Here is a 25,726-nt window from a genome sequence, read left to right as displayed (position 1 = left end):
GATAGATCAGTATCATAGACAAAAGCTTCGTCGATTCGGATGTTAGCCGTAGAATGCGTTCAACCATAGGTTTTTTTCTCGATCCGAACGCACAACTTTTAATCAGTAGAAGCAGAACTATCCTATAGGTAACATTACCTTAAATTCGCTGAGGGTCGACGCGTCCACAACAGCCAAGAATCCGAGATAGATGCCCATCAGGAAGTCGGCCATGGCCAGGTTGCACACGAGGAAGCGAGGTACATCAATTTTGGAACGGCCAAAAGAGAGTACGACGACTACGAGTCCGTTGCCCAAAAGGGCGAGCAAAAAAACCACCCATACGCCACAGCGCAGAGTCCACCAACCAAACAGGTCTTCGCAGGGCATGAAAGGCGCTAATACGATAATATTACGGACGCACGTTAATCGAAGACGAACGCTGAACTATATTATACGCTGCTATACAGTTTAGAAGCCGAGAACAATAAGCACATTGCTGTTATCCTAAGTTGCCCTCGCAACAGCTGTTTGGTTAACAGTCAGACAAATACTATATTCAAATAGCCTTATATCTGCAAGTGATAACAGAATCAATCTTTAGATGAAGAGAATTCTTATCGAAGCTATATTGGAAAAAAGATAATTTAGCTAGAGTCAAGCAAGCACTTGAACTACTAATATTAGCTACGAACACATGCCCTTTACCCATGTGTTAGGTTTATAGGGCTAGTTCATTCTAAACCTTTAGTGAGTACTGAGAAAAATTCTAACCAGACCTTTGGCGCTCTCAGGTATCTTCTACTGGATAAGCAGCTGTCTGATCAAATTTGAATTGTATTTTTGCTAGTGAACTTCTACGCTGTTAGCTTATTTTTTTTACTACTTATCTTTACAGCCGTGCAGCCCATTGTTGCCAAAAGATGGAACGATGATGGTATGAACAGCGAAGCACTAGGTACTAATCGCCGTTGAAACTATGCACCGTGTATGAACAAGGACGTAACATAGAAAGTCACCTCCGTGCTTTAACTATAACTATAATAATAAAACGTATTATTTATTAAATTAATTTTTTACTTGAAAATAATCAACATAATATATAAACGTATCAATACACAATGCAACTGCAAGTTTTGCAGAACCTTCTCAATAAACACGAAAATGAGTGTGGTAAGAATATATTACTAGAAGGCAGAAACAATGCAATATAACTGACTAAATAAATTTTTCCGAAGTTTTTTAAAATAGCAAATAGCATAGGCTGCAAAAGTTCAGTTGATATCTCATGTCATGACAATGCTTTGACAACACCTGGACTATTGGTGAACAAGGTATATTTATAACTTATTGTGAAAGGGGAACTTTATCCTAGATTAAATCCTTATGGTCCGATTTTGTGATATGAATTTGAGGTTCTGATATGACACTGAGCTTGTTTAGTTGTCAAATATATATTGACTACGTTGTTCTTCTTTACTTTAATATGACCGGGAAGTAGCACAAGAAATTAAGAAGCTCTGGGTCAGCCGACCTTCACTAAATGGAAAACACAAAGCTGACAAAAAAAACTTGCCGCAGAACAACGATATTAATTAGATAGTTGTTGAAATTTCACAATATCTACGTTCTAAGCTGTACAAGAGCTTTTGATTCGTCTCTTGCGGCCTGCAACAATAAGGAACAAAAACACGTGCAAATAGGGCAATTGTTTTCAGCTGTCCCGCTGTATAGTCATACGTCGACGACAACAAAAGGAAGGCGAGTCACCAAGCAGGAACTCTAAACAGTCGTGATAGCTAACAGCCTGACGGACCTTGTGAAGGACGACAAACATCTCATAAAGGAAACGCCTACCTTAAGCATACCGTTTTCCCATAAGTATGTTCATAACTGACATCATATTCACAAATAATGCTACGCGCTGTGTAAGGTATCCATTTGCAAGAATGGTAAGTTACAACTACGAGGCTCCTCCGTAACGCCTTCATAGAGCTGATCAGACGTCTACTATTTGTAAGTAGATATTTGGGTCGGAACTGATCCGTCAGACAAGGAAGCAAAAAGGACGAGCACAGCTTTCTTTTTCGCCTTTAGCCCTAAGCCGGGCTCCAGCCGTCCGATGTCCTAGCGACACGGTATCCGCTTTGTGTGACCGTTATCATTAAGTAAAAATCCCTAGCTTTTCAGAAAGACACCACAGCTCATTATTGCCTACAAATTAGCAGCACTTGCCGGATAGTCCAAGCCCGTATTGTTATGTATTGCTTCGTCTGCATGCAAATTCTCACTAGACGACATGTTCACGGCGCTGAACGTATTGAGACAACTACGCTGCCGTCAGCCTATTCGAACGCATTCCATAAGATTAAAGATAGACATATATTCTGTTCTGAACTGGGGAATTGAATCGAGCGGAGCAACACTGTGAAGCACGCTTCACAGTAGCAGCATTACGCATTAATTGTATTATGTTTGAAGCACACTTTTAATGAGACCAAAAATGTTCCAGCTTGTTAATTCTACTTTTTTTTTCGCCACTCTCTTGTCGTTTTTCGCAGCTATAATCTCTACCTCCGTATCATCACCGTTATGTACGACTTTAGACAGTCTTCCATAAGGCGTATATATGTCATCCTTTCCTGCGCGAACCCGATTTTTCTCGGCTCGTCAAATCCTCACAAACCCCAGTGAATCTCCGGTTACGCCGCGAAGATACCTATGTGTATGGGCCATCTGTTGCACGGTAGGTGCGCTCCGTGATGAACGACAATAGCGTGACAGGGAAAACTGGCATATTACGTGGAATTATCAGCATTACCACGCCTGGCCGGCTGAGGAGCGTAAGAGTGAAGTACATATACAATGCTGTGCAGAAAGCAGAGGCAGACGCTAGGCCAGTAAGCAAGAAAAAAGGTGTTATCGCGCGTGTGTGTCACCGTCATTCGCGTTGTTCTCGTCCCTTGAACGTGTCGTCCGAGCGTGTTTAACGATGTCAGTGATTTGGAGGCGTAGATATATTGGTTTGCCATATACGAGAATGCTAAGTGCGCACGCAGCACAATACAACAGATGACCGACGTGCAGGCTTGATGTGATTCATTAATCTTCTTTTCGGGTTGGGCATCTTGACGGTCCGAACCCGTGAAATATCCCACCCATCAAGATGGATGAAATCCTTGTGTCTGGGAGGGAGATTGGGGTTCGATATATCGATACTTATAAAATGGAAAGAAGTACTACTGAATCGTACAATTATAATATGATCTGGCCCAGTTTTTAGCCCAAGCGGGTTGACACTCTCTTTTCCTGTATGACTATGCGGTTGGATTGTGTCCGTTGTCAAATACCAAAAACTTCGAATACTACATTGGTTGCTTTAGTCAATTTACACAGTGTTTAAATAAAAACACGTAAAACCAGAACGTCCATTTGTTCCACAGACAGAGAGATAGTTCCAAATAGTTTCTGTTAAGGTAAGGCTGGTTCATGAGGCATGTATTAGCTCTGTGTTAACAAATTAGGCAGATTGCTTGAGAACAAGGTACCAAAACCGAACAGCTATCGATGCTCGATAGGACTTATTCGCTTGCACCATTAATCTTAGTACTTCTATTTACTAGTACTGCTATAGGTCAATTGAAACAACTTGAAAACTTACTTGGCGTTGGAAGGCAAGTGATGAAATGTTTGTGGTTGGAGCCGGTACTATCGCCATTATTGTTATGGTGATCCGGTGCGCCTCGATAGTCCTCCATATATTCTTCAGCATACTGAGCTAAGTTATCTGGGATAATATAGTCTGACCCATAGGCCTTTAATAAGGTCCGCGCAAATTCGGGAAACTTGTCCGAGGCATTGGCTGCATGCGCAATGTCATCCGTCCATGTTGGTAACAGTAAAATAATCGAAAAACAGGTAGAGACAGGCTTAATTGCTGTCGATTGTTCTAACTTACTTGATATGTGTTTCCGGCAAGGTTGTAACAAACAACGCAATAAAAACAGACTACATGTCTTACGAGATCCGTTAAGTTGTATTTTTACGTGGTGCCTAAAACCGGGTTAACAGTATATTTCTCTTCGAGCGAGCATTGGGTCAATAGTTAGAGACCAATATCTACTAGCTTGACAGTATAACATAATAGCTCTGGAACTTGAAAACTGCTCGCTATTACTTACCGTCAAAGTATCCCATTTCGTGAGAGCGGTTCCAGGTGCCGAAATCGATTTGTTCATCTCCAAAATCGTCTTTGAGCCATAGCACGGTGTCTGGAGTGACAGGTTCTTCAATAGGTCGTGTCCTAGTACGTGGTGGAAGTATTCCAAGCCCAAAGCCACCTCCTAGCATCGAGTCTTGATCAGGCTCACTGCACATTCCAGACAAATACCATACAGGTACCATTAGTTCGTTCATAATTATACATCGAGCACATGACAATAACAAGCACCTCACCGTACGACTAAAGAACAGATATACTTGGACATTTTGAGATTCTAAATAAAACCGTTCTGGTTCATAGACAAATAGCAATCCGGTTTTCACCATATTCTGTATCGAGACGCAACAGCGAGAATATAATATGTGGTTATTTATGCAGTCGATTTGGTGGAGCTCTTGCAAAAGAGCTTCTTGAAACTGTTGAAACGAAATACCGAACGTGTGAATACCAGCGTATCGGAGACGATGACCCACTTGACGAAGTGCAGCCCGAATGATACGGCCAAGTTTGCAGTCTCTTTTGACATCCTTGACGTTTTGTTTTAGTCATTTGCCCGCTAGAACCGGAAAACATATTGCTGTGTAACCGTATGGTGTTCGGGGCGAATTTACCCACTCGCTGAGTTCGGTAGATCAAGTTTTTTCGGTTATTCGTAAAATAAATACTGCCACCGTATCCTACGCTGAACAATAGGCATTTATCTATGAATTGAGTGAACATATTTTCTGCTGCGGACTTTTAGCTGTAGTGAATTGTATGAGATTAAAGTTACCTCAATGTGTAGATCTTTATCTCCTTTGATAACATGGAAGTTTTATGAAAGAACATGATTATCATATTTTTTTTTTTTATTGGCGTCATGCATTTAGCTTCGAAGTGTCTCTGCATTAATTCAGTGGAAAGGTTGTCATGGCACACTTAATACACTAGCGGCCCCATCGTGAGTACGTAATTTCCGTCACATACAGTGTGTAAATACATACAGTTCAGATGGTCCACACTCCAATCCATTGCAAGCTGATAAATTATTGTAGATACACATTTGCTGTGAAGAAAGAGGCTATACTTAACGATAAAGATAAATTTAAAGCAAATGAAACACTAATATTGCTTAATACACACCTATACGCGCAGCAGTGATAAGAATACGACAGATATAGACGGGTGATTCGTGGAAATGTTTCCGGAGGCGGAAAGTCTCGGAGGCGGGGGTTATTGGAAACGGCAATGCGGCGCAGAGAAGCTAAACCTGAATGAGGCAACTGAGAAAACAAATTCTCCGCCATGTTTCTGTAACCAACAAGCCACAAATCATTACAATGGACACAAACCCACAATACTGATTAGTATGACGTAATTAGTCTACCTTTAGCAGCTTCCAGAGTTCTGTCACGTTGTAGCAGATGAATTACATTAATGAAAATAGCCTTCTTAGCCAGCTGGGTATAAAACTCGATCCATTTACATGTGGGACAACTGTGCCCCATTGCTCTGTTGTCTCTATAATAATAGTTATAATTTGCACCTGGTGGTTGAGCTAACATCGTGTGAGACTTGCAGCGCCATGTGTTGTTTGGCTTTCTTGCAAGTCTAAAAGGTATAGTCTAAATAGCTTAAGCATAGGTAACTATCGAGATGTTTCGCGTCTGCCTTTAGGATCGTGGCGCCCTATGTCTGCTTTTTTTTTTACTAGAAGGGGAAGTCAACACTTTTGATGACTGATTGTGTGAATGGCAAAAATGCCGCAAAAATGTTTTGCAAAAATGTATACCCCAAGAGGCTCTAGTACTATACATTCGTTGCCCAAGATGTTCATTTTGCTACGTGATTTCGTTCAAAAGGAGCGATGCGTAGAGTTCTCTTCTTGGCTGGTATGAAAAGTAAGCCCGGCAATCCTGTTACTTGCCCCTTGTCCGCCAGATATTGACCTTTACAAAACCTCTACATATATATTTGTAGGTCAAAGATCAAGTGCAAATTTGTCCATGTTGGTTTTTTGGAATCCCGGATACGACTGAGCACGGACCTTCCTGTTTACGTCAAAATGATTATCGAAGAAATAAGTAGAGGAAACTACCCCGAAAGTTCGCCTACAACACGTGCTTACAACGTAAGATGTAAATTGGCTGCACGATACGACGTGCATCATAGATGATTGATGCGACAGCCTTAGGTTCGGATTGCTCTAAACAAATAAGAAAAAAAAAGGATTTTTTTTTATTGAGTCAGTATACATAGTTGCTATAATAACTGCCGCTTTTCTATTCATGAGATATGCGTTGCTTTAAGTTAGATATAGGGAAATTCATCTTTATCTTCGTTATAAGCTACATGTGATGCATGCAAGTAAAACCTTAATTGGTATGTGGACACCCACATGCACACACATGTATATATATATATAGTGTAAAAAGTAAATAAGGTTTACGGATTTATTCTTTAGCGCGGCCACCTCTGCAACTCTGCTTATTTGTTTAACACGCGCTGATTACTGAAGGCACCGCCTGCGTATGCAATCTATATACCGGCTTTTCAACTCGTACCGTGCATAACTGCAGTTGTCTATGAATACGAGTAGTGATAACAAAGGACCAGCCGACTAGGCATCCCAAAATGTGTCATAATTCTCTGTGTTGTCCGAATGTTACAGGTTCAATAGTTTCATTTACTCGCTGTATCGGCGTCTCCTGATAAAGTATATTTGAGTTTAATTAGATATTTTTGTCTAAATTTAGAATGCGTGTCAGCCGAATGATGTGGTCGGTGTTAACGTCCTTCAGGTCTGAAAAGGTCTGAAGACAGAGCAGCGTCTTATTGTGAACATTAGCGTTGAGCTATACTATTCGTAATAATCATTATAATGATTATATTGCGTTTCTTCTAACGTATACAGACATGTGTTCAGGAACGAAAAGCACCTGTCCATGAAATCGTTATATGGTTAACTGATAAATATCGTTCGTGGTTCTCCGACCAGATAAAGTAAAGACTTCGTAATGGAATACATTTTGATCAACTCTGCTGACATAGACCATAGAAACTATGGGCAGTTTGTGCCACCCAAAGAGGCCAATGGACTGTCTACAGCAGCGTGTTACATGCAAGTCTTAATATAGCTATATTAGAGCTTTATACTCTTGTCTTACGTAAACCATCGATAGAGCGTAGGTAGGGTAACAAAAATATAAAATAGTTTTTGAAAGTGCCGCGCCTTTTCTTCGGTTAAAAGCACTGAAACGTTAAATTCATCAGTGACTGTACGCCGTCTTGATACTATACAGCTAGCTAGCCTTGTTTACGCAAAAAGAGTCGTAATCTACGCGTATGAATGGTCGATGTTTTATCCAGTAATGGAATATGCATCTGCGGAAAACTTGCAATTTCAACGGGAAATTCTCAGACAGGTAGTTCTATCCCGTCGCCGCGTTTACGTGCGGCCACTTTCAGGTATTGCTCACTAGGTTAACATGTCCCTTCACAATCCAAAAATGACCCACAAGTAAACTGCGTAAAAGGATTCACCGTGGGCCACTTAATCGCCTCCCGCCAGAGCTAAGCACCCACTTCAAAACAAATACCACAAAGCACCGAAAGGCAGGGTGAGACGTTGGTAGAATCACGGACTGGGACGCTACCATTTTGCGCATGCTTCATCGTCGTCTTTTACTACGGGCATTCTGCTTCCCGGAAGCCCACACTCACTTCACTGGAGCCACCATCACCCTTTGAATTTGTTCCAGCTCCGAGGTTCGTTGCTCCTTTTTCATGAATTTAACGACGCTTCTAGAAACGACGGGTCATGGGGCTATGCATTTGTAGTGCATCAGAATAGAGACTTGTAAATGGGCAAGTAGCATTGCACGATTATGACAGGAATTTACGTTATCTTTTTCAAAGGGATCTGGCTTCGGTTCAGGGAGCTAAAATGAGTCAAGTGCAGCAAATCAAATTAGTTAGAATAAGGGTGACCAAGAAGAGTTTCGGGGTTGATACCTTGTGTTTACGAACGCACGGACATAGAAAACCTCAAAGAGCGATCTTTTTCATTTTGAAAAAAAAAAGCAAGTATATACAGGAACGTGGTCTATGATTTGAAACGGCTACGCTAAATGGTTTGCAATTAAAACTGTGGAACCTATCCTTTCAATGGCCAGACCAAGTGAACCGCAATTACTGATACTGCGTTCACCAAAAAATCATATATGCACGACAGCTCTGTCGTGTGTCTTTTGTATCATACTATGTAAGACCACCCGAACATCCTTTGATCGAAAAGCGTAGGATAAACGGAGCCTCCCAAAATGGCTAGCGCCTGCATAAGTCTGTATGCGAATTCATCTTCGAAGTAAATACAGAAAATGCACTCAGATAGCTTTACGGCATGTGACCTTTTGCTTTAGCCGTTCGGTTGATAATAAATGACGTTCAGTAAGCTCACCCTATTAAAAATCTCTAGGCATGAATAGTCATTGATCAGTGGACAAGTAGCGTTAAGACTGGCAATTCAATTATTAAAGGTGACTTGCACGTGACATTAGCTTGAACTTTTTATATTTTCTCCCATCATTACGATAAGTTCTTCGTCACCAGTGTTCAGTACCTCTAAACAAGGGCTGAAAAAGGGCAATTCAAAGGCCTCTCGCCCTTCCAGTCATTTCTACGAGCCACTATTTTGATTTTGTCACATGTACAATCCTGTAGTTTGCCTTGTTCCTTTCTTTTCTTGCACGGATCGCCCTCCTCTACATCCTGAAGAAAATCTTTCCAGTCGTAGTTTGGGGGCACGTACCTTCTGATCACTATCACAGCCTTTACTGATGGTGGTGCTGCTAGTGTTCTAAGCCAAGCAGCCTGGCAGTCCTTCGTTCGGTCGCGTCACTGCTTATTAGCCCGGATAGTCCTTCTGCTACCCCCTAGCCGTATCCTTCGCTATGTTACGCTATTCCCCAGGTTGCGCCCCCGTCCTTGCTAGCTCAAGGCGGCAGTGGCGTCTCATGCGTCTTCCTGTGCGTATTTGAAAGCTGCTGAACATGTAAACGAAGCAGGGTTGTCGACGTGGGCGTGGTCTGAAAATCCCGGAGGGTGCCAGCGAGAATCAGCAGCGACAAGAGCGCAAGTAATAGAATGTCAAAGTATGTGGCTGAAAAGGAGAGTGCTTCTGCTTTTCTTGTAAGCCAAATCACGCAGCCACCGGTAACCAAAACGTTCGCTCAGCTTTTATGCTGCTATGCCGCCGTACAGTACTAGCCTTTAGAACAACACGCGCGAACGCGCAAAGAACGACTGCGTGAAGTGTAGAAAATTACGGGAACACAATCGCTCGCGTCGCAAACAAAGCACACGAAAAAACGAAGCACGCAAAGGTGAACAAATGGTTAAGCTCTGGAAAGACGAAAAGATAGAGCCTATGGGTTTCTCCGTTTAACGGCAACAAGCAGAACGGAGCTAAGGTTAGCTGCCCTGAAAGTAGGCAGCGGACCTGCGTCCGTTACAACAGGGATGACAGGTCTAAATGCGACTTTAATACGAATATGTTTGTTTGTGTACCCTGCCATACATTCAATACAATAAAAGAACCACATTACACGGAAGACGAAGATTGTGTTTGTGCAAAGGCGAAACGAAAGATGATGATATCCAATATGTAGGTTGCAAAGCTGTAATTAACCTTATTCGGATATAAGGATTATATGTGTCGGAACTTTAGTAATGCTATTACATGTCGAATACGTGCAGTTCAGGCCAAGTGCGAAAGCAAAAGGTACAAAAAAGCAGCTTGTACGAAAGGCACTTGCTTTTTATGTCTTTTCTTTTTATGGTGCAGTGGACCAGTAGTCGTTTGTAAACCTTGAAAACCTTCTAAGTGTTTGCCGACAAACGCTAGATCAGATATAATCTGAAACGGGCGTAGATGCATTTTGTAACGTGCTGGGAGCCAAAGCCTCAAGCAATATCTAACAGCAGTATCCCACGTAAAAGTGGAAACATACATTTAGGTTATCCGCTAAGTCGCTGTTTGGGTGTGTGTTGCGTTTAAACGGATTACAAACGGTTTGATAAATAATGATCCCGGAAGGTTTAGAAACTATATAATACATCCATATAATCAAACTATATCAAGGTAAATGTCCATACAATGCGTTTTAGAGCGTAGCCACACTTGATTAAGCAAAACATCACAATTCTTTTATATATATATTACTCATCGTACGTTCAACGATATTGGTAGATGCAAACTCATTTCATCTAAACTAAATAAGTGTCCCTCATATACGCTACATATAAAAATTTCAGCGAAATTAAATTTTTGACTAGGGTAGAAGTTCCGATAGAACAAGGGCTGAAAACGGAAAAAAACCTAAAAGGATGAGAGAAGCCCAAAAAAACTCAAAAAGGTTAACCACTGGAGTTTATTTAGACAACCTAATTGACACTTTGCTCTTTAAAACGGCCGCCAATTTTTATGTTAAAGATTCAGGTGCATCAAAAATGTCGTTCTGAGTTTTTCTGATGAATTTTGAGTCCTTGAAGTTTAACACCTATCGATTTGCCTCATGGGAATCTTCCTTGCGTCTTTCAGAAGCCGTACAAAAACTGGCAATAATGCAGACCATCAATCTCAGGTAAAAAGGATGTTTTTGGCCTTGTTGTCTCTTTGTCTACCGTAAAGAAATTATTATAAACAGCTTGTTTTCTCTACATATCTATGATTATGTTTTTATGTGTCTACTTTGAAAAATCATAAGATACTGAATACCTTGAAAAACATTTTTTACCTTACTGTGATAATAATCTTCAATGCATGGTTCACTTTTTCACGATAATATCTTACTGCCTTGGAAGTTACTACCTTGAAAATTTGATGCGCTTTTAGTTAAAGAAAGTGATTTAGTAATAGGCGTTCATCGTCTGTTGCCGTATATGTACAAAAGGCTACATGTCTACCATTGGGTTACGAATCGTGTTGGGACCCTATATTTGCAAATTTGTTCTTCTTGATCGTCTTATGCTCGTTGGGTTGGCCATTCTGATTGATAAAAGACAACGCTTTGAACTCTGCCGATCTTCTTGCCATTGGGTAAACAATGTACTACCCCACAAAGCGTACCTTCACGTTTAACTACGACGGTGTTTCATTTGGACGAACCTATGTTACATTCAGTTAATGTGGATAGCTGCTCGTACATAAGAATTTTACTGCTACTATTATCATGACACAATATGCTTCGTTGGCAATTGGCTAACAAACACTTTACGTTCCCTTAGAACTCACAATTAATTACTGAGCTTTATGTCTGAAACCGAGCTTAGTACTGCACTAGATAAATATACGTTTATATTAGTATAAACTATGTGCGCACATAATGAATGCAAAGAAAGAGACGCTTACAGATCTTCGATTGTCGTCAGCGGCCGGAAGGCTTCGGGATGGATGTAACGGATCCTATTGCGTTCCATTGCTCTGGAATGAAAAATGAGATAATAACAGGCATGACAGCAGATGTATTATTTAGAGCAGTTTCCATGATGATACCGTTTCTGAAGGAATAGAGGTCTACCACAGCTTCTTCATTTTGTCAGAAGTCCGAAACATAAGTATACACCTGCTGTGAATGGCATTCATCTGGAATGGTGTGCATCCGCCATGCCTTGGGCGCAGTATATGTCGCGTAGCGTATAAGGTACGTGGGTGAATCACAATTTACTCATACTAAATAGCGACGGACACACATACTTACGCGCAACTTATATATATATATATATATAAGTATAACGTGTAGGACTTTGTGATGCATAGGAGCTCCATTGATTTTCCATTAATAATTTCCATGATAATTATCTACATTCGACAGTGTGTTTATTTGTACATGTATTCCGCTGTATGCCCGAACGTTGCCTTTCAACGATTTTTTCATTCAACCGATTTGGTGGTAGAAGAGTTTCACGACTTCTCGATCCTTGCCATAAAAAAATACCAGTGATATAGAGGCATTTATTCGTTATTAAAACTTGCTATTCAACAGAGTTTCCAATAAATCTTGTCTAATGTACTTGTACATAAGCCATGTATAGCAGCGGATATAAGCTGAGTTATGTATTATTATACGTTGGGACGAGCCGGCACTAGCTGGCAGTGCGCTCGTCCGTTTATTTCGTTGGTCTTTTCGTGTCACGTGACCAACAGACCATGAATCATGGGTATCATAGCTGCTATAGCATGAATACGCTAGGATAAGATTTGGCTCGTCGTACAGCCAACAAACCCAGCTGTCGTATAAACCCAATCTCAGTTCAATTGCCAATTATAATTCTGTAGTCGTTACTAGTTTATATCCCGCGGTTTGTTGTTTAGTGCTGTTTACATTACTGTGTGTATACGTTTCTGCGGATAAGCAGGTCATTTTTGGTCAGCGTAATAGTCTGCATAGATAATGACCAGAGAAAAAAAAAACGGCTTACGGCGTCCCGTAGATACGGGTGTTTAAGACTTCAACAATCAATACTGCTTCCTTTCTAACGATCTACTTCTTCAACCAGAGGCTAAGAGATGTTTGATAAGGATTTAACTCTTACACGTTATATTTGCTAGAAGATTAAGGTCTCGACAGAAGCCCAGGCTATTGTAGTCAATTTAATTCGAATTAACGTTTCGTATCACGGCCACTGGTTCCTTTCCTCTAAATGGGTATTATAGGAAAATAGGCGAAGTCACGTTTGTTTACTTCTTAGTAAAGGCAAATTACTAATAAGGGAAACTCGTTAAGGTAATCTGTGGAATAAAATTAGCTTAAAGGATTGAAGAAGTAGAGGACACTAGATCTTTTCAAACGGATTCCTCAGCTCTTCCTACTGCGTTAACATACGGCGCTAAAGATACACCTCGCAGAGGCGGGTCACATCAAAAGCTACGAACGCGGCGTATTAAAATACAGTTTTAGAAAGCTCGACTCGACTTGACGTAAGACGAGAAAACCCGTAGTTAACGCATAACTTAATTCGAAATGCGTGCTCGGTTTATTCATTAGAGTGAAGTTAACGTGGCTGTATTGATCATAGCGACTACATACATAGCCTATCACCAGGCCAGCCCTTTTCATAATGTCCAATATATGTCATAATAAATTAATTTGATTATTTGTACTGTTAGCGACTTTGCGATACTCACAAAACTTGCAGCCTTCGTAGTCCAATAAAAGCATCGCGCTCTATTTCGGAGATCAGGTTATTGCCGAGATTGAGGTCTCGAAGATTCTCAAGGGTGGAGAAGGATCCTGGCGGTATCAGGTCAATCTTGTTGTATGTCAGATCTCTGATCGCGAAGTTACATGAAATATAACACAATGACGTTATCGATACAAGCTTATTCTAAGTCTGCTAAGAGTATTGCCGTTACTTTGTTACAGAGCCTTCGGCAATCATTCCTATTTGTTTAGACTAAAATATGTGAAGGTGGATGAGCTAGCTAGTGAGTTCGTTCATTGAAGCAATACTTTGGAAGGTTGAATTTGGACTAAAATGGAAAATGATAGCCGCTAGGTCAATCTGACCTTGGCAACTCAATAATCCTCAATAGTTCATTCAATCGAATAAAACGAAAAAACATCGATAACAAAGAACCATTCTCACGTTATTGTAAACGTACGAGCAATCTTAAATCGTACCTATTCTTTTGAAACGCATGGTTACCTTCTTCAGAACAAGACTAATGTGATACAAGTATGCTTGTATATGTCTAAACGGCCAACTTCTATAGTTCATATGTGATAGAACGCTCTCTGCAAGACTGCAAAGGTACAAAAATGACTGAGAATTATCTGATTCTGATACAAACGTCGCTATGTAGCCAAAGCGATCTGACAATAAAACGTCTGGAACGTATTGAACAAGCAATACAGGGGATCATAGCAATAGCAAATGGCCGCTGGTATTTCCAGGAGATCCATGGCGCACCATACTCAATATGGGTTGGCACCCTCGCTTATCTATGATGATTGCCATAGCTAAAAACTGGAGTTAATCATTCACTTAATGCCTTTCTGTCCCCGTTCTGCTACGAACTCTTGCACTAGCCTACTCTGCTACTCCGTGATCATGTTTATTGTCGTATCTATGCATCGAAGTCATCGAAAGGTTTTCTTTACCAAACGGATACTTCACATAGACCCACACCATTGTACACAAACCTACTTCTCACCCACTTATTATATTTATATGTTTGCACTGGCTGTAAATAATTATCTGTGCGGATCCATAGATTTAGGTACCATGTGTATTTATGCTGGTAAATGTACACAGAAGCTGTATGTTGATCTCGTTGACGGGAATGAAAGACTGCCCAGCGACTGACGCGGTTAGTGACCTGTCCCTGGGAACTCTTCGTCCCCGTTCTCGTTGAGTCAACTTGAATTGCCTGTGACACCAACCGGCACAGGCTAGATGCCCAAGATAATTTTTGCGCACCGGAAGAAGGAGCACCAATAACGAGGTCGACAGGAAAAAGCTACGCGTGTGTTACGCCGATCGCCCAGGCTCTGCTTTCATCCAAAGCTACAACGAGAGTTGTAATTCGTCGCTTTGTTGAAAGGAAACAGCCATCGCGGCTTGCAACACTAATGACGATCAGTCAGCTGTGTCTCAGTGGGCGACGCATCCCCGCCCTATATCGGAAACGATCTAAGAAAAATTGAAAGAAAATGATAGACAGCATTTTTGGCCTATCGCGCTCCTAGCGAAAGTTGCAACACAAAGCATTCGACATTAGACGGCCCGTCCGACCCCGGACTTCGACTTCTAAAAGAAAGCAACGGAAAGAAAGCCGTAAGAAGCGTTCCAAGCAGTGTTTGGGGGTGTTTGAGGAGATCGGACTAACAAAAGAGTGTGCGAGGATAGCTTCTAGCATCTAATACCATCTTTCAATTCAGTTGGCTAGGCCTAGTGCAAGGGTACTGCAACGCAGTATGCGAACCAGAACAGGTAGGCAGGGGACCGTCTTGTACGGAGACTTGTTACTACAGTGTGCATGTATCCCATTAAGTTCCGTACGGACGGCTGACGGTACGGATGGGTTTTGTGGGTTGTCCGGTGGTGCACACAGCTGGGTAACGGGGAATATCTTGTGAAGCCCGTAGAACGCCAGCTACCGAAAAGAATGCGTTTCAAGTATCGCTGGGGTGCCAACAAAACCTGCTACACATTAATCGCTCGGGCATCACTGCGATTGTAACAGGCAGTAAAAGCGGTCGCCGGCGTTCGTTCTTTGCCCGTATTCTCTGTTGTATTTCCCTTCTTCGTCAAGCCTCCTCAAGGCGTTTGGGGCTAGACAACCATCCATACATAGATGTGGCACCGACCATATACGAGATGGTTCGTCCTCTCACGATGCGTTCATCCTCCATGGCCTAGTTAGCATTCCTTCCAGTACTAGTGATAGTTCAGGCAAGGACGCGATCGGCGAACGATGAAACCTATGACGCGCTTAGTTGTATAACGAATTAGCTTAGTGCCTGACTAGTACACTCGTGGTTAGCTTCGAAAGGGTGGAAGCGCCTAGTGTTGACTTGAGTCTTAGTCTCGTATGATCGTCATTTGGGCGGTGCAGTTCCACTCGATCATACGCTGTCCAATATTGGGCTTTCCCGTATGATGTCGAGGCAGCATGCTCCAATCAAATAGAACCTCTCAGCCGATAGCTGCCGTTTGACAGACACTTCGCCACAGACCGTTATAGCAGTAGGCGTGTCAGAAAAAGCTGTGCGGTATTGGCAAGTCATGGTGCTCTCCAGCGGTACGTTCCTGTGCGTGCCATGTCTAGATCCCTTCTTCTCTGTTGGTGCTGCGTCCTGCTTTTTTCGAAGCCTCCATCAATAGCCACACCTTTTTGATCTTTGATCACTTACTGAGCTTACTCCATAATATGGTAGGTAAAAAAAAAAATTAGGTAGAGCGCAATCGTCGATACGTAGGCATCAAACAGTGGAGCAGCAGAAAGATATGTCTAAAAAACAGTTTTTTTTTTTTTTTTTTAATTCATACACAAATGTCTACGGCACAGGTTATCTTGAGTGAATCAGGATGCGCGTCTAAACGGGCTATTGATAATCACCTGAGCATGTACTCTGGCTATTCGTTTATCGTAATACTGCACGTCAGAATAACTTTAGACATCCGCCAGAGTCTCCTCTGGCTTCATCTTGGCTAGCTTGGCATAGATCACCATCTTTTGGCTCTCAAACATCACGTCTGTAGTCTGCAAATGCTGTCTCGAGCGCGCTTTCGTCCGCCGAATACTTTCACCCGCCAAGCGCGCGACTATATATATATTTTACCCCGTCTGTCAGACAGTGAGAGTCAGACAATGTTTTTTAACGCTTGTAAAACAACCGCTTCAAGGTTTTATCGAATTGTCACGGAAAGGTGGAAGAAAGCACATCTGCTATATTGCAAAGATTAGCAAAGGTGTTAAACGCCCATGGGATTAAGTTCTGGGTGTTACGTTTTGCTGTCTCAACTACTTCTGATTTCGTTAAGCGTTTTTGCTTCTCTATACGTACGTTTGCGTTGAATCTATCTCTCTTCGTTTAAGATCAACATCACTGTTTGTTAGAAAATTTAACTCGGAGTACTTACAAAATGAGCAGTTCTCGACAACCGTCCAGATTAGGTATTGTATTTAGATTGTTAGACATCAGGTATCTGAAATCAAAACAAGAAATGAAGTACATACATTAGTGGCTTCATATATATGTCGTACTGGAGAAAATTGCCACTCGGCTTGTTTTAATCTAGGTAGATTTTGGCGAGTACCGGATTACATTGGCTGGTGTGTACTGGTCGATGTTGTACGGTAAAACGGCGCCGGTCTTGTGCTCGATTAAATTTGCAGAATAGAAATAGTGCCCCATTATACCTGGTATACTGATACACTGAAGCCGGATCAAGGACAGTTGTACTTAATTCGTCGGATCTTCAATCAATTTGTTCATCTAGTAATAAAAATAATAATAATAAGACTGTAAGTTCGAATATGAGAGACCTACGTTTAAATATTTGCAAAAAAAGTTAGACAAATTTACATGCCATTGCAATGTATATGTAGAAAAAGCGTTCGACTGATAATTCCTTTATCCACTGGCTACGAGTAAATGTTTGGACAATTTTAGATGTCTAGGCCTAGGGTATCTAGAGACTCCAGACTTCCTGGGGTAACAGTTCTCAGTAGATATCTACTTCAATAAATTTGCACGCTCGCAATTAATGGCCTAAAAATAGAAAACTTACTTATCATGCGTCGTCTATAGTGTAGCACCAATTGTTAGCACGAAGCTCACATATTGCACTGGATCTCGTGGATATCTCGGCAAATTTATTTTCAGCGTGCTTTGGACACACAAAGTATATACAGTGACTCTTTGAATATTCCTATCTATATATCAGCCATATTGGAATTTAAAGATGGTTCTAAGTTGCGACATCTCGCAATATTTTTTATTCTCCTTCTGAAACGCATTTGTATCCTCGAGAATTTGAGGCCCTTGACTTCAATAGAGTCACTCAGGTTTCTTTAGCGAACTGCAACAGGCATCGAAGCTTAAGAAATTCGAACGATTTACGAATGTAAGTTCCATCTTGAAAGCACAACGGCAGAGACAGACCGTGTAATTCTTGCATACGATGGAGAATTACCTACCGGAAGCAGTGGAGAGGTTAGTTTGGCACATTTTCGTAGGAATGCTTCGAGGCCAAAAAATAATCTCTCATATGAAAATCGTCAATGAACTCTTTAGATCAGTAACTGAAGCCCTCCCTATTTACATGCATTTGGATTCAGGTTTAGTGCATGTAAAATAGACTAACTAGTTCACTTTCGCTAAGTGAGTAAATTAAGTAATAATAATAATAATAAGGTAAAAAAATGGTCAAACGGGAATCGCATGATCATCATAATGAAACGTATAGCTGCGATAGTTGTTGTGTCTATTTGGGGCCTGGTAAAGCGTTGGGTATGCACTGGCTCATCTATTACAGCTGACGTACACCGACCAATTGGAATAGACAAGGCGCAACACCGAATATTATTGAAAGAAACTGCAAGAAGAGATTCCGCCTCACGCTGCAAAAAACTAAAGTGGCAAAAAGTTGGAGAATTTCTATCATTTATCATACTCACCAAATATTACTTCCACAGATTACTCTTTTCTCAAAGTCCTTCCTTAATGGAGAGAACTGGTTAAATCTTGACACAACGCTGAAATTGCCTCTCAAAGTTCTCTAGGCTCTTACACCTTAGGTTAGGGTCTATAAATAAATAAGTTTTTGCTTGAAACTAAAAACTATTATGCTTGTAAAAATTCTAGAGGGTTGTAATTCATTATGTCGCATGTCTTGCTGAATATATATATGAAGAGAAAGAGACCAGGTGGATCAATATCCAAACAGACCTAGCTGTTTTACAGCTTAGATGTGAACCTTTTAGGGCGCATCTAGATGTCAATTTTCTATCTGTCAGACTAATCCTTAACTAGAACCTACTTGGCTGATTAAAACTCTTTCATAACTCATCAGTGATCTGACGTGGTTGAAGGTTGTGACTAGTCGATAGGACGCGCTACGATCCATGAATACAGCCAAACTTTGCAGCTAAAACTCGTAACTCATCGACCCCAGGAAGCATTTTCAGCTATTCATAATCCTTTTTTTTAGTACGTCCGAACTGTTCTATAGATATGTATGTTCTCATTGGCAATGCTTACAGGATCTTGAGCTTTGGTAGAAGCTGGCAGATATTATGCGGCAGCTGATGAATTTTTGCTCGACTCAGCCGCAACTGCTCGAGGGCGTGGGATCCCGTCAAGTTAGGAAACAGTTCCAGGTTGATAACCTGTTTCAGCATCCTGTAATGGAAGAGGTCCACATGAACTTAGTTATGCATATAGTGATGTACGGAGGTATGGCCCGATCTTGAACAAAGTAGCATTGCGCTTAGTACCTTTGCTAGCAAGAAAAAGTTTGCCGGAACTCATACATGCACGTTAGCGGACCTGCATCAATTGGAAGCCTTATAGATATCTAGCTGATGTTCTAGGAAATGGCAATGATATGCTTCCAAGGAGTTCCTAGCGAAAAAATATATACTAACATTTTTGGCTATTTTTGCAAACGGCCTGTATTCTCGAGCTTTGGAAAACGTCCCAGTTTCGCCTATTTTAACACTTATATATGAATATTTTCTTTAATATAGCTTTCACAAGAGTAGCTTTGACGTATGTGTTTTTCTGTAAATAACATCCGTTCGGTGAATTTATTAGACGTAAGGTATATGTATATATATATATATGGCCGTAGCGACGTGGTATGATAAAACTGAACAATCTCTGAATGAATCGGCGCACGCTAGCTCTTCGACAATTGATAAATAGTTCATGTAATCGTGCATCGTGCAAGTGCCATATTGGTATATGTGTTGTTTTTTCAAACAAATACTGCACCAATACGAGGATGCAGATGTTCAACAAGTTATCCTAAAAAAATACGTTAATTTTTGCTTAAATATGTTTTTTTTTCTAGCATATTAAGAACCTTGAACGGATTATCACTTATCTAGCATAGAGACGATATACCAAGAACGAACTCTTATCTGAACTAGATAATTACTACTGCTCTCAACTTTCAATCTAGCCTAGCTCTAGATATTATATTTATGCCTATTATTATGAAACATGTTTTTAATAAACATTCATATGAATAATCCTCTCAACTGACTTTGCTATGAAATATACAGGAGGCCATTACGTAAGGACGAGACTACTGTCCGTCAGAAGATGAGGCCTGAAACATCCAAGAATTGTGATCTATTTGGCTATTTGTTATTGTCCATCACGAATACCATTATAATATTTAACATGGAAGTGGAACAACACACAGGGGCGGAAGCATTTCCGTACAAAGAACCCTGGTTAGTGGCATCAATAAAAACGAAACTATATCTCTCTGTACAATGCCATCTGTTTCTAGGACGTCTTTCGTTTATAGCTTCGTCATTCTGTAGTATCATATTTTGATTTACTAAATGCTGGAGTTTTCAATCTATTATTGCTTTTACCTAGACGAACGTAATACCCATAACCGTAAATACGTTCTAACTGCTTCGCTGTCGATATATTGTTGTGTGGCAGTAACTTAAGCTATAAAGTTTCTGGGCTGAGAAAGCCAGACCGACACTTAACACGACAAATCAAACCTGTTCTTGACTAAATGAATGCTCAATTTTCAGGTAAAACAGCCAAGTAATGATTGTCAAACCTGCAGCCTGAATCCACAGCTAGAGTTGGAAAACCTTCCGTCAGTAACACTAACCTATATTAGCCTTTAGCCAGTAGAACATTGTGTAATATTCGAGAGGTTATCAGAGAGGTAATCATTTAGCCATTGTGTTATACTTTTCGATCATACTGTTCGCGAAAATAGCCCCGAATAAACCCCCTCTACGTCGTCAGATGGACTTCAGGGGTGAACATTTATCGACACTAAATTATACGGGATAGCCATAACGAGTATCAAATACTGGATGGCCTTTTGCCTTCGATGTCGACTTTTTTCTATGTGGATCGCTGCACACGTATAATATAACGTTGAACCTCTTCTTGACAAAAAATTTTACCATAACGATCGTATTTTTGAAGACCAATTTTTAGAGAGCCCTATAGAGCTTCAAATAATTATGAATCAAGTGATATATGAGCTGCTAGATTTTTTTTCTATTATTATTGCCTAATATGGCTAAATATGTAGATCTAAACACGTTAACTCGCATGTCCTCAGTTAAATGGGAACTGAAAACCTCGAAATTCCGTATACGGGTTTTTAGCTCACGGGCTGGCCCCCCATCCTCTGTCAATTCAACTAGACGTGTGTCATAGTGGGCTTACTTCAGTGTTCTGCCGTGTTTGTTATGTTTAGTTATGACCGTCGCTGCTCGCATGCAGATGTTGCTTTATGCGTGAGAATCGGCACCTTTTGCGCACTGTTGTGACGCCACTATCGCACCAAATGGATTAAAAAAGCAACGAAATTTTTCTACGGAAAATCCCTTCATCTCTCAGCATCGACTGAACCCATATCAGAAATGGGCTGATGCGGTGCATAGAGCGCGTCACCGATGAAGCGATCCCGCTCTGCAAACGAGCTAGCCAAAATTGCACCGGGGTAATGTCTCTACGCCATCCGAAGATATAAAACATGATTCTAGTAATGTTTTCTCTTTGATTATCAATGGATCATTATCCTATTTTGCGTATTCAGTCGACAGCAGTCTCAAATGGTCCCCGCAATGGAAAATGTATTTAGGCATCGTATTTCTAGCGATCTCTATTTACTTGTGATAATGAGTGGGGTCAGGCGTTTAAGTGAATGGCGTAACAGGTTACGAGTTCACAGATATGGATGTGATGCCGTAGCGAAGATACCTGCTTTTTTTTCATTGTTAGCACCTCGACAGCCGCACCCATTTGCTTAACTTCGAAATAATTAATTAATTGGCTTTTTCTAATACTGAACCTGATCATCCTGTTTGAATTTGTCAAGTACAGACATCGAAGTTCGATTATGCCACTTTAATTTTTGGACAAAGGCAACGCACCACTAAGTGTTTTCTTGGCCTTCAAGAGAGTTATAGGCACTTGGCTAGTTGCCTAAACATTTTTCAAAGCCTCTCTATGTGCTGTTCGCGCATAAGATTTGTCCAAAGATACAATATGTACAAACAAACAGCTTCACTCGGTACAAGCCCAGGATATAAAGGGTGAAAGCTATCTAAATAGTTCCAGGAGAGCGGCTGATTGAGCTGTAACATTCTGGTACATTTCTCTTAGAGCTTTTCTTACTTAAAAGTCTACTTAAACAGCGTATAAGAAAACGTTAATAAAAAGTTGGCAGTCCGGGACAATTAATACCGAGGTTCATTTTATGCAGAAGAAGCATATGAATATCTATGTTAAAAATTGACTAGTTTTAATGAATATATTGTTTGACACTGACTCCTGCCTTTTTTTTTTTTTTTGTTATGAACCGTAACACAACTGGAGACAGCTTAGAGTATAAATATTGAATTACTTAACATAAACGCGGGATGATTCTTTTCCATTCATTCACATAAAGCATCCAAGCTAGATACTGAGGTGCGTTATAGCTCATTATCATTAGTTATCATTTTTGCATTGTCTTCTACGCTACAAAAGCTGAGATATTTCAATCTTTAAAAGAAAAACGTGTAAAAAACGTTCACGGAATGAATCGTAGAAAATGGTACGGAAATGGGTCTCTAAAGTATAAGCTCTCATAAGTAGCTCTTTGAATAAATTGAATGAAACTAAAAAAAAAAAAAAAAGCAGGTTTCTTAATGTCTACTGACAGTCTTGATATTCGATTGCCGGACTATATAACAACAGAAGAATACTAATAATAAAAAAATCTTGCGCAAAAGTTCACTCGATTTCTCCCTGTAATGAAACCGATATACCGCCTGTTAGCGTGCTCTTGTCAACAGCCATACCTCTGTAACAACACCTCATGACGAATCATCAACCTTATATTGTGGCTACGCAGGCCGTTTGTTCCTATAATTAATTATTACGAAGTACATATGGACGAGCTTTTACATTGTTACGTTATTTTAATTAAATTGCCGGTTTTGCAAATGTCTCTAAAAGCTTATTCAGCTCAATTGGAAATAACTGAAATCACTTACAGTCGCTTAAGCTTCGCTGCTCCAGCAAATGCGTTGTGATGAAACGAATGTAGCGGGTTATTAGCGAGTTCCAGCATGTTAAGTTGACCGAATGAGGCAAATGCTCGCTCGCCAATGTATGATATCTCGTTATCCGAAAGTAGGCTGAAAGCAGGCCAATCAGCATACGAACATTTAGGATAGTGACCCCTCGATAACTGAACGTTATGCTATTTCAACCACAAACCAGCCCCTCCCTGAGCCTATGAGTAGGATACACGAAAAACTACAGTGAATGAAGGCCAAGCCGTGATCATTAAATGTAAGTGGAGTGAAGAAGAGGAGATTGTCGAGAAAGGTTCGCACTTGTATCCCAGGCATTATTTCAGTATTATCATTACGATCCTAATTGAGATCTACAACATAAACCCTCTAAGTGCATATCCTGCACTGGCTTATGGGGGCCGTTAACATTTTTTAATAATCTTTCAACAGGATCCTGTGCTATTTGGGCGGTTCAGTTCGACCTGGGTTCATTAGCCTTTATGGGTTGTGATGCTGAATAGGGATAAAGGAGAGCGCTTACAATTTGTATGTACATTGTATGAGAATGAACTCGCTACTATTCAGCCCGACGCTACGATAGGATACTGTGTCGAAAACGTCAAAAATGTACCTATTACAGGTTATTGTTATTATTATTAGAATTACCTAAAGACAACCGTAATCTTACATTTTCGACTAACCATAAGAAATAGATCTGCATGTACATGCTGTATGCTGTACTTAACTACGTTATAATCCTGATTGCTAGATTTCATTTCCCTCGTCAGTATTTGTTCGGAATTTAGGCTAGCGACATTTGTGCGACTGCAAAACATATTCTTGTTACTCTACATCATATCGAAATCATTCGATGTGATCATTTCAGGCTTCCTCTGCAGGCACGTATCATTTGGCCTCGTTGGAGTCAGGTACGCGATACTTATATACATACACTTCCCGGCCTTTAACCAACCCTCCTTGGCAGTTCATCACTTGAGTCACGCACCGAACAGGAAAACGCTGATGTACCGTTGCCGCCACTAGTACGAATAATGGCTGCGAGCATAATGTGACACTAAACCGCGCTGGACGTAGCGTAGAGGGGTTCATCGTAAATCCGCAGACACACAAAAGTTCCCCCCTCGTCCGTGTTCGTCCATCCCATTTCCCCATAGCAGCACAACCAACATCGGTAACAACGATAACAATATTAAAAGTCTCTATTGGATTTAACGGGAGAGTGGTCAGGAGGAAATTAGCCTTTTGAGGATATAGCCTTCGCCCTGTACGCTTTGCCGCTAAAGCGAATAAGAGGGCAGAGATATATAAGATATAAATATATAAAACAATCATAATGCGTGCAAGCCAATAACACTTGTTGAATTTTTGGGCTTAGGCTGACATCTGGGACCTGGCCCCCAACCAAATCATAACAAGGGCTATCTGACCAACCACTGAAACAGCAACGACACTTGGGGCAGCGAGAAGAACAACGCGCGATACAGCATTTCGAGCAAAGACCACGCTTTTCTACCATGAGCCTTTTAGCAAATTGGATTTTCGCCCACCCTTAGGAGGTAAACTTGACCGGCAACGAAGGCGAAAATGACAAGTCCATTTGGGGTAGTAGGGAGGCTATGAGGAAGTGAACGAAATGCCCATGTCTCGAGTCTGCGGTGGCAAAGAATAATAGAGTTGCTTGCCTTAACCGCCTGCCCTCTAGATACCACAACGTGTTGACAGACCAAGGATACGTCGGTTACGAATGGTTGCCTGCATTGGAAAAGTATCGTATTAAAAGCAGATGGTAAAATAGAGGCATACTATTATGCTGAATAAATGTCGGTCCTAGTTTTGATATACGTACATCTCCCGAATCTGCTTGAGCGGTAGTAACGCGTTCGGCACCGCTGTAAGGAAGTTGTGACTGAGATCTCTGGAACGGAAACCAAAAACACAAACGTGTCATGCAGAGTTTCAAAGCCATCATACATGCACACTAATAGGCCGATTATACTCACCCTGCCTTTACATTAACGCTCATCTATAAAAAAAAGGAAATTGTTGTCTTCAACGAACGCGTATTTCTTCCGATAAAGGAAATATTTTGCGAAGAATTCGATACTCCGAGCGATCAAATAGTAAATGTCGAGTAAAAAATCACTAACTGCAAATTATACAAAAAGTGGGCTTTTTTTGGTATAGTATTTTTTACATCTTTCGCGAATGTATGTTCGTCTGTGCTTAAACAGTCACATATGTCAGATTTGTGCATGAACTGTGACTCATTACAGAAGTTACTTACAAGAATTTAAGTGATGCAAGCGTTTCGAACGCGCGTTCATGTATAGTCGAGATCCGGTTTCGTTTGAGGACGAGATTCTCAAGTTTATAAAGTTGATCCAACGCGAGCTCGGTCACCTCACCGATTAAATTATCCGCAAAAGACCTGCAAGCCATATGAGATATTTGTCTTGGGTTTATTTGGCGATAAACTTGCCTAGTATATTGAGCTTCCTAATTTTACTTTAATCTGACAAAGTCTATGGTTTCAATTGGCCGCTAATGCTATTGTGTATAGTATATTGATTAAATTTCGAAATTGCTCTTCTCTTTGTTTCTGATCGTATCAGCCAAGCATTCTTGTAGTCAGAAATTCGTTATATATGGTTTTATAGGTAAAGCAAAAGCCCCGCAGGATATGTTCAGATGTACAACATGCATACTATAATTTGTCAGATTAATAAAGATATAGGCCT

At 40.8% G+C, this 25,726-nt stretch overlaps 1 protein-coding gene across 2 annotated transcripts in view; it reads right to left on the bottom strand.

Annotated features, from left to right (window-relative positions):
* LOC111267974 (uncharacterized) overlaps nucleotides 1–25,726 on the bottom strand; it is a 100,070-nt gene that overhangs the window by 8,739 nt on the left and 65,605 nt on the right. For both annotated transcript variants that reach the window (XM_022846624.2, XM_022846619.2), the window contains 11 exons: nucleotides 25,273–25,416; nucleotides 24,835–24,903; nucleotides 22,944–23,087; nucleotides 18,952–19,092; nucleotides 16,829–16,894; nucleotides 13,368–13,511; nucleotides 11,592–11,663; nucleotides 5,324–5,491; nucleotides 4,161–4,348; nucleotides 3,641–3,841; nucleotides 139–377 (listed from right to left, as the gene is read on the bottom strand). In XM_022846624.2, the coding sequence (XP_022702359.1) occupies nucleotides 139–377; nucleotides 3,641–3,841; nucleotides 4,161–4,348; nucleotides 5,324–5,491; nucleotides 11,592–11,663; nucleotides 13,368–13,511; nucleotides 16,829–16,894; nucleotides 18,952–19,092; nucleotides 22,944–23,087; nucleotides 24,835–24,903; nucleotides 25,273–25,416 (1,576 nt within the window). The remainder of the gene's footprint in view (nucleotides 1–138; nucleotides 378–3,640; nucleotides 3,842–4,160; nucleotides 4,349–5,323; nucleotides 5,492–11,591; nucleotides 11,664–13,367; nucleotides 13,512–16,828; nucleotides 16,895–18,951; nucleotides 19,093–22,943; nucleotides 23,088–24,834; nucleotides 24,904–25,272; nucleotides 25,417–25,726) is intronic.

Source organism: Varroa jacobsoni, unplaced genomic scaffold, assembly GCF_002532875.2.
Source record: "Varroa jacobsoni isolate VJ856 unplaced genomic scaffold, vjacob_1.0 scaffold_130, whole genome shotgun sequence".
In the NCBI taxonomy this organism is placed as follows: Eukaryota; Metazoa; Arthropoda; class Arachnida; order Mesostigmata; family Varroidae; genus Varroa; species Varroa jacobsoni.
The sequence above is the reverse complement of the archived record's forward strand: the minus strand, read 5'-3'. Positions and strand labels throughout refer to the sequence as shown.